At 42.9% G+C, this 18,036-nt stretch overlaps 1 protein-coding gene across 1 annotated transcript; it reads right to left on the bottom strand.

The window, feature by feature from the left end:
* On the bottom strand, positions 1–11,772 carry LOC121532763 (protocadherin alpha-C2-like). Its single transcript, XM_041838564.2, has 2 exons — positions 9,241–11,772; positions 1–224 (listed from the first exon to the last, which is right to left on the bottom strand). The coding sequence occupies exons 1-2, from the start codon at positions 11,617–11,619 to the stop codon at positions 186–188; spliced, it is 2,418 nt and encodes an 805-aa protein (XP_041694498.2). The 5' UTR covers positions 11,620–11,772; the 3' UTR covers positions 1–185.
* Between the last annotated feature and the right edge of the window lie 6,264 nt (positions 11,773–18,036).

The raw sequence follows: 18,036 nt of genomic DNA, 5'->3' as shown, positions 1-18,036 counted from the left end.
TCATAGTGTCCTTTAGGTCCTTGGGGTGACAGTCATTGTGGGGCCAAGGGGGTGCAGGTGGAGTGTCACAGGGGGCCTGGGCTCTTAGGGGAGGGGGCTGAGTAGGGTAAGGACGGGGGTTCCTTTCTTCAGTAGACGGGGGGTTCCTCCTGACGTAACTCCGGTGGACCAATGGGGATGGGGCCTTATGAGGAACTGCTGCCACTGCCGGTGATGGTGGACCCCTGCGAATGAGAGGAGAGGATTAGACAAAGGTGGGAGGGATCTGGGACACTCACAGCCTTGTGATTGACCAGACTCTGACATGTCTCATGCAGCCGAGGTCTGTCAGTCAGACAGGGCATCAGGCAGAATGACAGAGTGGAGGATTCTGGGACGTGTAGGGGTGGTGGTGGGGGTGCTATCAATGAACACCATGCTCCAAAATTACGTGAGGGAGAGAGTTGTTGCTAAGTAACTGGGTGATTAGTTTCATTTCCCGTCCCTCTGCATGAAGAATTAGGTCACGCATCACATCGCAGTGAAGAGGAATTCACAAGGATCATTGTGTTGTTGTGAATTCATCAACAGTCAGTCAAACAATCAAACAGTCAATCATTCACACCAAAAACAGTACAATCCACCAAACAAACAGTCTAAGATACAGTAGAACAAGTCCCTTATCTGCTTTAGTGATGGGACTGACAGAGATGAACACATATTAATATTACATGCAGAGGACTGTATTTTACTGCTTAGGGTTGCAGAAATTTCCCAAAATGTGAAGATTCCCGGAATCAAGAGGGGAAAAAGCAGGAAATCCATAATCTTCCAACCAGGATTACTGGAAAGCCTGGGGATTTGGGGAAAGTTACTGGATTGTTGCAACCCTAGTTCTGCTACAGGTTCAAATGTACGGCAGCCTGGGTTATAATGTGTCTGTGGTGGTTGCAGGGAGGGCCTGGGAGGGTCCGGGTAGGACACTGTAAGATGCATCAGTCAGGGATCAGTTGTGGTGGGCGAGTGTGGGCGAGACATTTGTCAGTTTTCCATTCTTTTTTTCGCGGCCAGGTGCTGGGCTGAGTCCTCAGTGACTGGCTGCAGTCAGGAGTTACAGACAGGTGTGTGCCCTAAACAATACAACTATCACAGGAGAGAGAGCATACCTTCATCCATCCCCCTCTTTAATCTGGATTACAACTAAAGCCAGAGTTTCTGCCAAATAGATCACAGATTATTATTATTATTATTATTATTATTATCAGCAGCATTAATATTATTACTCTGTCTCTATCTGATGTCCTCTGAGGTCAATCAATGCCATTAGTTTGTTTCCCTGATAGGAAACCATCTAAAAGTCACTGTTCCGGCAGAGGAGAAAGACCAAATGTAATGTAGAGTTAGGAAAATAGGGCAGCAGGACATAGCATCATAGTAGCATTGCTAGATTATGTAGTCAGAGCTGAGACAGGCCCAATAGGAGGGGCCTATTATTATGTAGTCAGAGCTGAGACAGGCCCAATAGGAGGGGCCTATTATTATGTAGTCAGAGCTGAGACAGGCCCAATAGGAAGGGCCTATTATTATGTAGTCAGAGCTGAGACAGGCCCAATAGGAGGGGCCTATTATTATGTAGTCAGAGCTGAGACAGGCCCAATAGGAAGGGCCTATTATTATGTAGTCAAAGCTGAGACAGGCCCAATAGGAAGGGCCTATTATTATGTAGTCAGAGCTGAGACAGGCCCAATAGGAGGGGCCTATTATTATGTAGTCAGAGCTGAGACAGGCCCAATAGGAAGGGCCTATTAGTATGTAGTCAGAGCTGAGACAGGCCTAATAGGAAGGGCCTATTATTATGTAGACAGAGCTGAGACAGGCCCAATAGGAAGGGCCTATTATTATGTAGTCAGAGCTGAGACAGGCCCAATAGGAAGGGCCTTAAGGATAAGAGCCTAATATGGACAGCAATGGCTAGTTTGGGGATGAGGATCTGTTAAAAAGGGGCAAAAAGTTGATGCAGGCCAGACCCAATATGGTGCTTTTAAATTCTGGATTAAGCCATGAGTAATGGGGCAGGGTTATCACCAGAGTGACATTTGTCATCAAAACAACAGCTCCTCTAACAAGAGGGAAAAAACCAGGACAAGAAGAACTCCACAGAAACAAAAGCAGACACGAAAAAGAAAACACATCATTTCTGTTAGGCCATTTAAAAAGGGGTTCCGGGGCGGGTGAGTGAGACTCCTGCATACCTCCAGCTGCAGAGTGAACTTCCCTCATTTAGGGTACTTAAGAACAGGAAGAAAAGAAATAACCATTTCAATGGTCAAGACATTGCAGAACACAAGAAGAGGAATCCTATATATATGCATGGTTATGGCATATAACTATACTCATCTTTTCGTATTAATCATTCCATTTCTACTAAAGAGATTATCTGATTAATCTGGGGAAAAGTCTGAACGTCAATACTTCAAAAATATTTTAGCCTACAGCCTAAAACAGACAAAACAGGATAGCAGGAAAAATGTCATGGCAACCTGAAAAAGGAAACATAAGTTGGTTAGAAAAACGACCGTTTCAGCAATCCATACACAAACAAACACAGTCACCCTCACAACAAGTGCACGAATAATAACTTATTCTGCACATACTTACCTTTTCACAAGAACCAGCCTTGATCAAGTAAAACATTTGTTATACATTGGAATGAGTGTGTAAATGTTTAATAACATGAGAACAGATATTGCAGAACATGTAGATAGGCCATGGATAGGCCATGGATAGACTATGGATTGGCCATGGATAGACTATGGATAGGCCATGGATAGACTATGGATAGGCCATGGATAAACCATGGATAGACTATGGATAGACTATGGATAGGCCATGGATAGACTATGGATAGGCCATGGATAGACTATGGATAGATTATGGATAGACTATGGATAGGCCATGGATAGGCCATGGATAGGCCATGGATAGACTATGGATAGACTATGGATAGGCCATGGATAGGCCATGGATAGGCCATGGATAGACTATGGATAGACTATGGATAGGCCATGGATAGGCCATGGATAGGCCATGGATAGACTATGGATAGGCCATGGAAAGACTATGGATAGGCCATGGATAGACTATGGATAGGCCATGGATAGACTATGGATAGGCCATGGATAGACTATGGATAGGCCATGGATAGGCCATGGCTGGATTTTGAGAACTGGCAGTGCACATCATTAGGAATAGAGAGAGAGGTGCACAGCAAAACAAGCTCACTACAACCCTGACCCCTCTCTTGCTGCAGACCTCCTCCTGCTCACTTTTCCCTACTGAGTGACATAAGAGGAGGAGAGGCAACCTCTGCAGCATCGAGGGGGGAGTGGCTGCATTGAAATGCTCCACAGCGAGGAGTTCAACTTGACTGGGCTCACTGAGAGAGAGAGAGAGGGGGGGGGGTATTCTAATGCATTTTACATCAGGGGATGGAGATATTTGATTAAATTAAATTCAATAAACATATACAGAATTAGAATAGATCATGTGATGTCAATGATGAGAGGAAGCCATTTGGCCCATCTAGACTCATGAAGGACAGTAAGTCTAATGTGAAACCATAACCTTGTTTGTTTTGAAAGCTCAAGGGGTTTCATTCTCCTCATATTCTAGTAGGCTGTACCATATATAAACAACATTGCTGCTGGCGCTGTGTGATCTCCATCACTGTGTGTTAGCTGTACAAGGATGCAGTATGCAGGCACAGTCAGTGCGGTAAAATATAGGCCACACGCCACTCAACCTGTCAGACCAAATTAGAGAGGCTTTTTTTCCCAGCAGGTGCTGCAGCTGTGTGTTGAGGTGCTAGAGGGATAAAATATGAATTTATAACAGGTGAATGCATTTCAGAGAGAAAGGAACTAGGCCTGATTACCTGGCAACGCCAAAAGGTGACCTGTTTTTAGACTGGTAATGTGATGGAAGGTGGAAATGTTACACCTCCCCTTTCAACACCTGACACTTTGTATATGGTATATCCGGGTAAACAGTATGCAACAAGTTTGTGTGAATAATTAATGTGATGCCAAAAACATTATCAAATGTAATCTTACACATTTTCAGTTTCAGTAATTTTCGAAGTTGCTGTTATAAACAGTATTTTACGAAATCATCATTGCTTCTTCTCAGAAATAAACAGAACATTTGACCAAAGTGTTATTCATGCTGCCAACTTGTTTTTTCCTGTTGTTCTTACACAGTAGTGTGGTTCTAATGAACATTTGGTGTTGCTCTCTCATTACTGTAAGTTACGAACAACTTCACTGGGTTGACATTTCTTTGCTTGTTCTGGAACTGGACGTGCATGCATTGTCTACAGTCAGGTCCATAATTATTTAATTTAATTTGTTTATTTAACCTTTATTTAACTAGGCATGTCAGTTAAGAACACATTCTTATTTATAATGACGGCCTACCCCGGCCAAACCCAGACGACGCTGGGCCAATTGTGCTCCCTTGATAAAGGTGAGCAAAAAAGACTCTATAAAATAAATAATACAAATATTGAGATATATTGTATGCTCCAAACATGTAGAAATTATATATTATTTTATACTAATACAATTGCTCAGAGAAAGAGATTTTGTTTAACAAGTAATAAAAACAAATATAAAAAAGGTAGGGGCCAAAATTATTGGCACCCCTGCTGTCAATATACTTCAGCACCCTCCCCTTGCGAGGATAACGACTCTGAGCATTTTCTAAAATGTTTTATGAGATTGGAGAACATGTTGAGAGGGATCTTAGACTATTCCTCCATACAGAGTCTATCCAGATCCTTGTTATCCTTCGTTTGCTCTCATGGACTACCCTCTTCAATCCACAGGTTTTCAATTGGGTTCAAGTCCGTAGACTGAGATGGCCATTGCAAAATGTTGAATTTGTGGTCAATTAACCATTTCTTTGTGTATTTTGATTAGTACTTGGGGTTATTGTCTTGCTGAAAGATCCAATATGCTTCTGTTTTTCAATGCCAAAACCCACCAAAGACCAAATATTAATGTAATCTCACCATAGCACCAGTTCCAATCCAAATGCCAATGCCGTTTATTAAACTCTGGGTGGTGCTTTGGTCAGATGACATGAAAATAGAGGTCTTTGGTCACGCACACCAGTGGTGGGTTTGGCGTGTAAAAACAGAAGCATATGCAGAAAAGTACCTAATACCTCTGGTAAAATATGGTGGTGGATCTTTGATGTTGTGGCACTATTTTGCTTCCACTGGTTTTGGGGCCCTTGTTAAGGTTAACGGCATCATGTTCTTTACGAAGTACCAGGACATTTTCACCAAAAACCTGGTTGCCTCTGCCAGGAGTGGATCTTCCAGCAAGAAAATAACCCCAAGCACTAATAAAAATCCACAAAGAAATGGTTAATTGACTACAAAATCAACATCGGTCTCCAGACTTGAACCCAATTTAAAAGTTGTGGTTTGAATTGTAAGAGGGCAGTCCACATTGCAGACGAAGGATATCAAGGATCTGAAAAGACTCTGTATGAAGGAATGGTCTAAGATCCCTCCCAACATCATCTCTAATCTCAAAAAACATTTTAGAAAAATGCTCAGTGTTGTTGTCCTCGCAAGGGGAAAAAAGGGTTCGATAAGGGTTCTTCAGCTGTCCCCATAGGAGAACCCTTTATGGTTCCATGTAGAACCTTCTGTGGAAAGGTTCTACATAGGATATTCCCCAATGTTGGAAGGGGGGCCCCGAGTGAAAGAGTTTGGGAACCCCTGTTTTAGAACACACACTCTTAGAAAAAAAGGTGCCTTTGGAAAGTATTCAGACCCCTTTACTTTTTCCACATTTTGTTACGTTACATTTACATTTAAGTCATTTAGCAGACGTTCTCATCCAGAGCGACTTACAAATTGGTGCATTCAACTTATTGGTGTTACAGCCTTATTCTAAAATTGATTAAAATATTATTTTTTTCTCAGCAGTCTACACACAATACCCCATAATGACAAAGCGAAAACAGGTTTTTTAAAATGTTTGCACCTTACTTACGTAAGTATTCAGACCCTTTGCTATGAGACTCGAAATTGAGCTCGGGTGCATCCTGTTTCAATTGATCATCCTTGAGATGTTTCTACAACTTGATTGGAGTCTACCTGTGGTAAATTCAATTGATTGGACATGATATGGAAAGGTACACACCTGCCTATATACAGTGCCTTGCAAAAGTATTTATCCCCCTTGGCATTTTTCCTATTTTGTTGCATTACAACCTGTAATTTAAATGGATTTTTATTTGGATTTCATGTAATAGACATACACAAAATAGTCCAAATTGGTGAAGTGGAATGAAAAAAACAACTTGTTTCAAAAAATTCTAAAAAATAAGTAACAGAAAAGTGGTGCGTGCATATGTATTCACACCCCACCTATGAAGCCCCTAAATAAGATCTGCTGCAACCAATTACCTTCAGAAGTCACATAATTAGTTAAATAAAGTCCACCTGTGTGCAATCTAAGTGTCACATGATCTGTCACATGATCTCAGTATATATATACCTGTTCTGAAAGGCCCCAGAGTCTGCAACACCACTAAGTGAGGGGCACCACCAAGCAAGTGGCACCATGAAGATCAAGGAGCTCTCCAAACAGGTCAGGGACAAAGTTGTGGAGAAGTACAGATCAGAGTTGGGTTACAAAGAGACCAATGATAACCCTGAAGGAGCTGCAAAGCTCCACAGCAAAGATTGGAGTATCTGTCCATAGGACCACTTTAAGACATACACTCCACAGAGCTGGGCTTTACGGAAGAGTGGCCAGAAAAAAGCCATTGCTTAAAGAAAAAAATAAGCAAACACGTTTGGTGTTCGCCAAAAGGCATGTGGGAGACTCCCCAAACATATGGAAGAAGGTACTCTGGTCAGATGAGACTAAAATTGAGCTTTTTGGCCATCAAGGAAAACGCTATGTCTGGCGCAAACCCAACACCTCTCATCACCCCGAGAACACCAACCCCACAGTGAAGCATGGTGGTGGCAGCATCATGCTGTGGGGATGTTTTTCATCGGCAGGGACTGGGAAACTGGTCAGAATTGAAGGAATGATGGATGGCGCTAAATACAGGAAAATTCTTGAGGGAAACCTGTTTCAGTCTTCCAGAGATTTGAGACTGGAACGGAGGTTCACCTTCCAGCAGGACAATGACCCTAAGCATACTGCTAAAGCAACACTCGAGTGGTTTAAGGGGAAACATTTAAATGTCTTGGAATGGCCGAGTCAAAGCCCAGACCTCAATCCAATTGAGAATCTGTGGTATGACTTAAAGATTGCTGTACACCAGCGGAACCCATCCAACTTGAAGGAGCTGGAGCAGTTTTGCCTTGAAGAATGGGAAAAAATCCCAGTGGCTAGATGTGCCAAGCTTATAGAGACATACCCCAAGAGACTTGCAGCTGGAATTGCTCTACAAAGTATTAACTATGGGGGAGGGGGGGGTGAATAGTTATGCACACTCAAGTTTTCTGTTTTTATTTGTATTATTTCTTGTTTGTTTCACAATAAAAAATATTTTGCATCGTCAAAGTAATAGGCATGTTGTGTAAATCAAATGATACAAACCCCAAAAAAATCCATTTTAATTCCAGGTTGTAAGGCAACAAAATAGGAAATATGCCAAGGGGGGTGAATTATTTCGCAAGCCCCTGTAAGGTGCCACAGTTGACAGTGCATGTCAGAGCAAAAACCAACCCATGAGGTCGAAGGAATTGTCCGTAGAGCTCCGAGACAGGATTTTGTCGAGGCACAGATATGGGGAAGGGTACCAAACAATTTCTGCAGCATTGAAGGTCCCCAAGAACACAGTGAACTCAATCATTCTTATATGGAAAAAGTTTGGAACCACCAAGACTCTTCCTGAGCATTCGGGGGAGAAGGGCCTTGGTCAGGGAGGTGACCTAGAACTCGATGGTCACTCTGACAGAGCTCTAGAGTTCCTCTGTAGAGACGGGAGAACTTTCCAGAAGGACAACCATCTCTGCAGCACTCCACAAACCAGGTCTTTATGGTAGAGTGGCCAGATGGAAGCCACTTCTCAGTAAAAGGCACATGAAAGCCCGGTTGGAGTTTGCCAAAAGGCACCTAAAGACTCTCAGACCATGAGAAACAAGATTCTCTGGTCTGATGAAACCAAGATTGAACTCTTTGGCCTGAAGCGTCACGTCTGGAGGAAACTTGGCCCCATCCCTACGGTGAAGCATGGTGGTGGCAGCATCATGCTGTGGGGATGTGGGAGACTAGTCAGGATCGAGGCAAAGATGAACGGAGCAAAGTACAGAGCGATCCTTGAAGAAAATCTGCTCAAGAGCGCTCAGGACCTCAGACCGAGCAAAGATTCACCTTCCAACAGGACAACGACCCTAAGCACACAGCCAAGACAATGCAGGAGTGGCTTCGGGAGAAGTGTCTGAATGTCCTTGAGTGGCCCAGCCAGAGCCCGGACTTGAACCCGATCGAACATCTCTGGAGAGACGTGAAAATAGCTGTGCAGCAATGCTCCCCATCCAACCTGACAGAGCTTGAGAGGATCTGCAGAGAAGAATGTGAGAAACTCCCCAAATACAGGTGTGCCAAGCTTGTAGCGTCATACCCAAGAAGACTCAATGCTGTAATCGCTGCCAAAGATGCTTCAACAAAGTACTGAGTAAAGGGTCTGAATACCTATGTAAATGAGATATTTCTGTTTTTTATTTTTTAATAAATTAGCAACAATCTCTTAAAACCTGTTTTTGCTTTGTCATTATGGGGTATTGTGTGTAGATTGATGAGGGAAAAAGCAATGTAATAAATGTTAGAACAAGGCTGTAATGTAACAAAATGTGGAAAAAGCTAAGGGGTCTGAATACTTTCAGAAGGCTCTGTAGAACCTATAAGGGTTATTCGGCTGTCCCAATAGGAGAACCCTTTTTGGTTCCAGGTAAAATAATTTGGGTTCCAGGTAGAACCCTTTTAGGTTCCATGTAGAACCCTTTCCAAAGAGGGTTCTACATGGAACCCAAACGGGTTCTACCTGAAACCAAAAAGGGTTCTACATGGAACCAAAAAGGGTTCTCCTATGGGGACTGCTGAATAATATTTTGGAACACTCATTCTAAGAGTGCATCGACTCAGTCATATTGTTGTTGCATTGTGCTTTGCTGTGGAGGTCATTCAGAGGTGGAGATCATGCGGAGGTGTTGGTCATTATTACCTGCAGAGTAGAGGCTGCTGAGTCGCTGGTCTCTGTCAGGCCCGTGCTCCTTGGTATACTGGACACGATGTATCTGGAGCCCGCCTTTGGCACAGGCTGTCTGACCACCAGCTTTCCTTTCCTGGTCTCTGCTAGAAACAGACTGTACCAGTAGGCATCGTTGGAGACCAGGGTGGAATCTGCGAGGGTCGAGTTCACGCTGTTCCTACTGGGAGGAGCCGCTTTGCTGGGCTTCGGTTTCTGACACTTCAGCATACAGGTGACCAATACAGTAATCAATAACAGAAAGGACACCGAGCCCAAGCCGATCACCAAATACAGGTTTAAGTCTGAAAATATGTCATATTCTAGAGGCACTTCAGTCATGTCAGAGTAGGCTTTAACGGCAGTCTCCACTGTTGAGAGTTTGACGGTAACTGTAGCAGAGAGAGCAGGTTCCCCGTTGTCCTTGGCGATGACAACCAGCCGTTGATGACGCGGATCTCTGTAACTGAACATTCTCATAGTCCGGATATCTCCGTTGTATTGGTCCAGACTGAATAAGGTGGCGTCAGTAACCTGTAGAAACTGGTATGTAATCCGAGAGTTCTGGACCGAGTCTGTATCTATGGCTATCACCTTGGAGACCAGTGATCCTTTGTCAGTGGATCTGGGGATCTTTTCCTCCACCACGGAGCCGTGCGCGCGCCACGGAGAGACTATGACTGGTGTGTTGTCGTTCTGGTCCACAATAATGAGGTGGACAGTCATGTTACTGCTGAGCGGAGGAACACCAGAATCTCTGGCCTCAATGTGGAAAAGGAACTCCTTCTCTATCTCATAGTCAAACGTCTTTAGTGCGTAAAGATTACCGTTCTCCGGATTGATGGAGAACAGCATAGACATGGAGGTGTTCACTATCTCCTTTTCTATGATGAAATAAACTAGATACTGGTTTTCATGGAGGTCTGGATCAAACGCAGTGAGGGAACTTAGCAAGGCCCCAGGCGCGTTATTCTCCATAACAGGAATAGTGTAGAATGACTGGGGGAAGAGTGGCACGTTATCATTGACGTCCAACAGATGTAAAGTTATCGTTTCATTATCAGACAAGGAGGGCGTTCCTCCGTCCGTCACAACGAGCGTGATATCATATTCTGGAACTTTCTCACGGTCTAATGGTTCTGAGACTATGAGCTCATAATGGAAGTCAGACGACTTGTTCAAAACAAATGGCACCTGTTGGTTTATAGATAGGCTCACTTTGCCATTGTCACCTGTGTCCCTGTCGCTTATACCTACGATTGCTATGACTGTCCCAACCAGAATGTTCTCATTAACTGTTCTCTTATAAGATTTAACGGTGATCTCTGGATAGTTGTCGTTCGTATCTGTAACGTCAACTACAATTTTACATTGACTCAATAGGGGATGCTGTCCTTTGTCCTTCGCCTCAACATGCATCTCGTAAAACTTAATATCTTCATAATCAATAGTTCCTTTCACTGTTATCTCTCCTGTGTTTGGATTCAGTGCAAATACATATTGTGTTCTTTCTGACGTGTAAAGTGTGAATGAATACGTGATGTCTGCATTTGGACCTTCATCTAAATCTGTGGCGTTTAGCTTCATTACTAGCGTTCCAATAGGTGTGTTTTCTGTCATATTAACGGAATAAATTGAACGGTCGAATCGAGGGGCGTTGTCGTTTGTATCCAGCACTCTAACAATGATATTAGCTGTACCAGAACGCGATGGGACCCCGCCATCTACAGCCGTGAGTATTAGGTTATGAACGGCGTGCTCCTCCCGGTCTAAAGCCTTTGTCAAGACCAAGTCAACATATTTAGTACCATCACTCCCAGTCTGGATTTCGATGGTAAAATGCTCGCTAGCACTGAGCTGGTAGGTTTTTACTGTATTTATACCAACATCCGGGTCCACTGCATTAGGAAGGGAGAATCTCTCTCCTGGTGAAGCTGATTCTGAAACATCAAGCTCTATTCTGTCCCTACGAAAATGAGGCGCATTATCATTAATATCTGTTATTCCCAATTCTATGTTAAATATACGTAAAGGACTTTCAATGATGACGTCCAATTTTAAAAAACAGTCGGTAGTCTTAGTGGTACAAAGATACTCCCTGTCTATTTTCTCTACAATATACAGCTCACCTGTCTTTTTGTTGACGTCCAAGTACTTCTTGCTATGGAAAATATCAAGTTTAACCTCGCGATGAGCCAGACCTGCAAGTTCCAGTCCCAAATCTGCGGCTAAATTGGAAACTACAGAACCTCTCTCCATCTCTTCGGGTATGGAGTACCGGGTCACGGACAACGCGCTGCCCCATAACGCATAGAACACAAAGACAGCCGAGAAAAACCTTCTCTCCCGATGCATCCTGGACCGTGAACTCCAGCCAGAAATAGCTAGACTCCTTATATTCGGATGTTACTAAGGATTGTATAAAATCCTATATAGTAGCCTGGTGTTCAGACCAGTATTGTTGTTATAAATTAAATAGCCATGTTTGTTTCAGCTAAAACAGGTCTGTCCTACAGCAGAGATGGATTAGAATGTCATGGCTCCCGCTGAACAGAGCTGAGACATTTACTGGTGAACAGCGACACCATGTGGCTAACGCAGGAGGGAAGTCAGGGAGAGAGGCCACTGGTTGATGTGATGCTGCAGAACTGGCTACTTTTACAAGACAGTACTGATAGAAATATAAAAAATTGTCAATATTATGCTGTATTACTAAGTAGGCTGTTAACTTGTACTATTGTACTAGGCCTATCTATTGTTTTCATGGTTGATGTGATAATCCGTGAATAAATCAAAAACAGTGAAATCAAAACCCCACTTCTAGAGTCCTAGTCAGAATCTAAAATGTATTTAGCACCTATCCCACTATCGCTATTTTATCTGCCTTGATTCTAAATGTGTGTTGTTTTTATTGTATATCATTTTATATTTGTTTCATCAGTACAGCTTTGAGATAACTCTGTAATGAAAAACGCAATAAATAAATGTATTATTATTATTATTATATCTAGCGCCAAATCCATGTGATTGAAATTATCTGACCTCCATTCACTGATTATCACATCACCCGCGACAAAAATATGAATTAAATACTTTTTTGCTGTCTAGAATCCTATAATGTGACGCAACAATAGACCATTGGCTAGAATTGCAGCACCACGCCAGTGGACAGCTCCCAGAGAACACCCCAAAATCACTAGCTAGGTTTCCATCCAATTTGCGACAGATTTTCATGCGAATATTCTAAAATCTGCCTAAAACAATATGCGCATTTTCCCACCAGAGATGTGTTTCCATCAAACTGACTTATTGCAGATAAAAGACCGTGCGTGATGACATTGTGCACATACATACATTTATTTTATTATTATTATTTATTATACAACATTTTTGCAGTTAAATTTACATGTAATGAAAGAAAAATACTAGTTAAATGGGTTTCCATCGCATTTTCAAGTCTACTGATAGTTTTGTCACAAAAACTGTTGCGTTATATAGCAACCGTGCCCACTCTGGTCTTGGCACGTGCGCTTTAGTCGACAGCTTGCAGATAAAGTGTGGGTAGGCTTTTTTTTTTGTCAAACGGCAGCCAAGCATCGATCATCTTGTCACAAGAATAAGATATTTATTGGCAAGGATTATCAAGCTCATCACGTGCACTTTCACCACTCTGTGAAGTTCATCATAATTTATAAACTGCATGGTTTCCCGAGTCGTAGTGGGAGGACCACACAACATATCATCGCGTGACTCCAAGTTTATTTCGATATGATGTTTATTATATCAATATTTGCTCATGAAGGTCTTTCCACCGCCCTTTCATGCATAATAAATTTTACCGACACAAAAAGATCCCACAATGTCGAACGAACATAGCCGTGGAAGTAGTTTTGGGGTGGGGGTGCTGCGATTCTTTTGCGGATGGGGGAGATACAGAAAAAAAAAATGCTCGAGCTGAAGACCTCTATATCGGTCCGCTAATACAGGACTAGTAAAGGCCCAGTGCACTACTTTTGTGAAAACATTTAAAGTAAATGTATTTCAGTGTTTACCAGCATTTGTAATTTGAGTCTGATAATTATATGTACAAAACAGTTAATCTGATAATACTTGATATACAGTGCATTCGGAAAGTATACAGACCCGTTGACTTTTTCCACATTTTGTAACGTTATTGCCTCATGCTAAAATTGATTAAATTGTTTTTTTATGATGAAGCAGAAACAGGTTTGTAGAAATTTTAACAAATTTATAAAAATCAAAAACTGAAATATGACATTTACATAAGTATTCAAACCCTTTACTCAGTACTTTGTTGAAGCACCTTTGTCAGCGATTACAGCTTCTTGGGTATGACACTACAAGCTTGGAACACCTGTATTTAGGGAGTTTCTCCCATACTTCTCTGCAGATCCTCTCAAGCTCTGTCAGGATGGATGGGGAGCGTTGCTGAACAGCTATTTTCAGGTCTCTCCAGAGCTGTTCGATCAGGTTCAAGCCCAGGCTCTGGCTGGGCCACTCAAGGACATTCAGACACTTCTCCCGAAGCCACTCCTGCGTTGTCTTGGCTGTGTGCTTAGGGTCGTTGTCCTGTTGGAAGGTGAACCTTTGCCCCAGTCTGAGGTCCTGAGCGCTCTGGAGCAGGTTTTCATCAAGGATCTCTCTGTAATTTGCTCCGTTCATCTTTGCCTCGATCCTGACTAGTCTCCCAGTCCCTGCCGCTGAAAAATATCCCCAGAGCATGATGCTGCCACCACCATGCTTCACCGTAGGGATGGTGCCAGGTTTCCTCCAGACGTTACGCTTGATATTCAGGCCAAAGAGTTCAATCTTTGTTTCATCATACCAGAGAATCTTGTTTCTCATGGTCTGAGAGTCTTTAGGTGCCTTTTGGAAAACTCCAAGCGGGCTGTCATGTGCCTTTTACTTAGGAGTGGCTTCCGTCTGGCCACTACCACAAAAGCCTGATTGGTGGAGGGCTGCAGAGATAGTTGTCCTTCTGGAAGGTTCTCCCATCTCCACAGAGGAACTCTAGAGCTCTGTCAGAGTGACCATCGGGTTCTTGGTCACATCCTTGACCAAGGCCCTTCTCCACCAATTGCTCAGTTTGGCCGGGCGGCCAGCTCTAGGAAGAGTCTTGGTGGTTCCAAACTTCTTCCATTTAAGAATGATGGAGGCCACTGTGTTCTTGGGTACCTTCTATGCTGCAAACATTTTTTGGTACCCTTCCCCAGATCTGTGCCTCGAAACAATCCTGTCTCGATGCTCTACGGACAATTGCTTCGACCTCATGGGTTGGTTTTTGCTCTGACTTGCACTGTCAACTGTGGGACCTTATATAGACAGGTGTGCCTTTCCAAATCATGTCCAATCAACTGAATTTAACACAGGTGGACTCAATCAAGTTGTAGAAACATCTCAAGGATGATCAATGGAAACAGAATGCACCTGAGCCCCATTTAAAGTCTAATAGTGTGTTTTTTATATTTAATAAATGTGCAAACATTTCTAAAAACCTGTTTTTGCTTCGTCATTATGGGGTATTGTGTGTAGATTGATGAGGATTTTTATTTTTATTTTTAATCAATTTTAGAATAAGGCTGTAATGTAACATAATGTGGAAAAATCAAGGGCTCTGAATACTTTCCGAATGCACTATATATCAGTCAACAAGTAAAGGCCCACTGGACTACTTTGTGCAAAACACTGACTTTTCAGCAACCCTACTTCCCGCAGCTGTGCGAAATAACAAATTGTCTGTGGCATTTATCAAATTGTACCAGCATATCCTGTTTCCATCAGCGCAGTCCTGACTTTCCTCATGCGTCAGGTAATTCATCCGCATGAAATGGTTGGATGGAAACCTGGTTAGTGAGTCATATCTTACCTCTACTAACTGATTATGAGATCACCCGCAAAAAAATATGAATGAAAATAAAAAAAATTCTGTCTACAATTGTAATGTGACGCAACAATAGACCGTTAGCTAAGGACCCTGGGACTAAACACCTCCCTCTGCAACTGGATCCTGGACTTCCTGACGGGCCGCCCCCAGGTGGTAAGGGTAGGTAACAACACATCTGCCACACTGATCCTCAACACGGGGGCCCCTCAGGGGTGCATGCTCAGTCCCCTCCTGTACTCCCTGTCCACAAAATGACTGCATGGCCAGACACGACTCCAACAGCATCATTAAGTTTGCCGACGACACAGTGGTAAGCCTGATCTCCGACAACGGTCAGAGACCTGGCCGTGTGGTGCCAGGATAACAACCTCTCCCTCAACGTGATCAAAACAAAGGAGATGATTGTGGACTACAGAGCGAAAAAAGAGGACTGAGCACGCTCCCATTCTCATCGACAGGGCTGTAACGGAACAGGTTGAGAGCTTCAAGTTCCTTGGTGTCCACATCACTACCAAACTATCATGGTCCAAACACACTAAGACAGTCGTGAAGAGGGCACGACAAAACCTATTCCCCCTCAGGGGACTAAAAATATTTGGTATGGGTCCTCAGATCCTCAAAAAGTTATACAGCGCATCCTGACTGGTTGCATCACTGCCTGGTATGCCAACTGCTCGGCCTCCGACCGCAAGGCACTACAGAGGGTAGTGCGTACGGCCCAGTACATCACTGGGGCCAAGCTTCCTGCCATCCAGGACCTCTATACCAGGCGGTGTCAGAGGAAGGCCCTAAAAATTGTCAAAGACTCCAGCCACCCTAGTCATAGACTGTTCTCTCTGCTACCACACGGCAAGCGGTACCGGAGCACCAAGTCTAGGTCCAAAAGGCTTCTTAACAGCTTCTACCCCCAAGCCATAGGACTCCTGAACAGCTAATCATAGCTACCCAGACTATTTGCATTGCCCCCCCCACTCCCTCTTTTACACTGCTGCTACTCTCTGTTTATTATCTATGCATAGTCACTTTAACTCTACCCACATATACATATTACCTCGACTAACCTGTGCCCCTGCACATTGACTCTGTACCTTTACCCCCTGTATATAGCCTCCCTTCTGTTATTTTATTTTACTGCTGCTCTTTAATTATTTTTAATTTTAATTTTTTACTCATCAATTTTTTACTTAACACTTATTTTTCTTAAAACTGCATTGTTGGTTAAGGGCTTATAAGTAAGAATTTCACTGTGAGGTCTACACCTGTTATATTCGGCACATGTGGCAAATAACATTTGATTTGATTTGATTTGGCTAGAATTTCAGCACCGCGCCTGTGGACAGCACCTTGGTATGACTTTATACCAAGCGCATTTTCAACGCAATCTAAACGCTTTAAATGCCAATATATCAGGCCTGAATGGAAAGCACTCCAATCAGTAATCATTTATTTGAACCTTAAATTAATTAAAGGGTCAATCTGCAGTTCAAACAATAACAAAACCTACATCACGCCACTGTTTCAGTAAACAGCTGAGGGATGGGGCTGAAGCAATGTAACCACTATCAAATTTATAGCAGATATCAAGATTATAGTTTTAACCATGTTTTGAGACTCTACAGTGTTTGTTAACAATAACATTTCTAGTTAAACAAGCTTATATTTGGGGTTCTGATGAGGCTTTTATATGTTTTCTTCAAGAATCAATGGCTATATATAATGAATTTAAAAGTTCAAAAATGGACGTAGCAATTGCAGATTGCCCCTTTAATTAATGTAATGTATTGTAATGCTATTTATACATCTTTCTTTTCCACTATAACTATCTAACTGGCGCTGTATGCTGTGTTCTTTTGTCATCACAGGTCACTTCCTGATGAACCTGAGGATACCTCAGCCAACAGATGACTCTACAGATGACCTCTACAGATGACCTCTACAGATGACCAGGAAGCCACCAAATCCACAAACTGATATCGCCTTTTTCAAACCAATATCCAACACGTGTGTTAACATCAGCAAACGTACCTGTAATTTCCGAAACACAACTAGGCCTTATGTGCTTTCTTGTCTGCTTCCTACATTTACATTTTACATTTTAGTCATTTAGCAGACGCTCTTATCCAGAGCGACTTACAGTTAGTGAGTGCATACATTTTTTTTTCATACCTGCATGCTGTCTGAGTGTTAGTAGGATTTGTTCTGTGATCTTTTCCATTATTATGTTGAAGGTGTACTTTACGTACTTTACGTGATTAAATATGTCATATTCCCTCGTCTGCTCCTTTTCCATCTTTCTCCCTCTGTCTGTGACTGAATGGTGCCCCCTGGTGGAGATACAGCAGCTAGACCACGTATACAGATTCTGTACGTCTAGATCCATACTGTGCGATGCCTGATCACATTGGTCATGCCCTGTGGTACTACAATAGGCCATATGTTTAATTCAGTTCTCTAAATTGTTCATTATCCTTGTATTAGCTCACAATAAGACATATCTAGGTCATGGTGTTCCCTGCTAGTTTGAAAGAGCGTTTTTGTATTTACATTGACTTTATATAAGTGTTTTGCTTATGTAATTTATGTCATGGTCTCTGTGTGTTTCATGGACTTTAATTGATCAGGTGATAGGAAAGAGGGAGCTGACATGGAGGAGAATGTGTGAGGCTTAGAGGGAGGTGAGGATGGGCAAGGGATTGGGGGTAGGTGAGGATGGGCAAAGGATTAGAGGGAGGTGAGGATGGGGGAAGGATTAGAGGGAGGTGAGGCTGGGCGAGGGATTAGAGGGAGGTGAGGATGGGCGAGGGATTGGGGGGAGGTGAGGATGGGTGAAGGATTAGAGGGAGGTGAGGATGGGCGAGGGATTGGGG

Source organism: Coregonus clupeaformis, chromosome 2 (genome assembly GCF_020615455.1).
Source record: "Coregonus clupeaformis isolate EN_2021a chromosome 2, ASM2061545v1, whole genome shotgun sequence".
NCBI lineage: Eukaryota > Metazoa > Chordata > Actinopteri > Salmoniformes > Salmonidae > Coregonus > Coregonus clupeaformis.
This window is presented reverse-complemented; position numbering and strand designations above follow the sequence as displayed.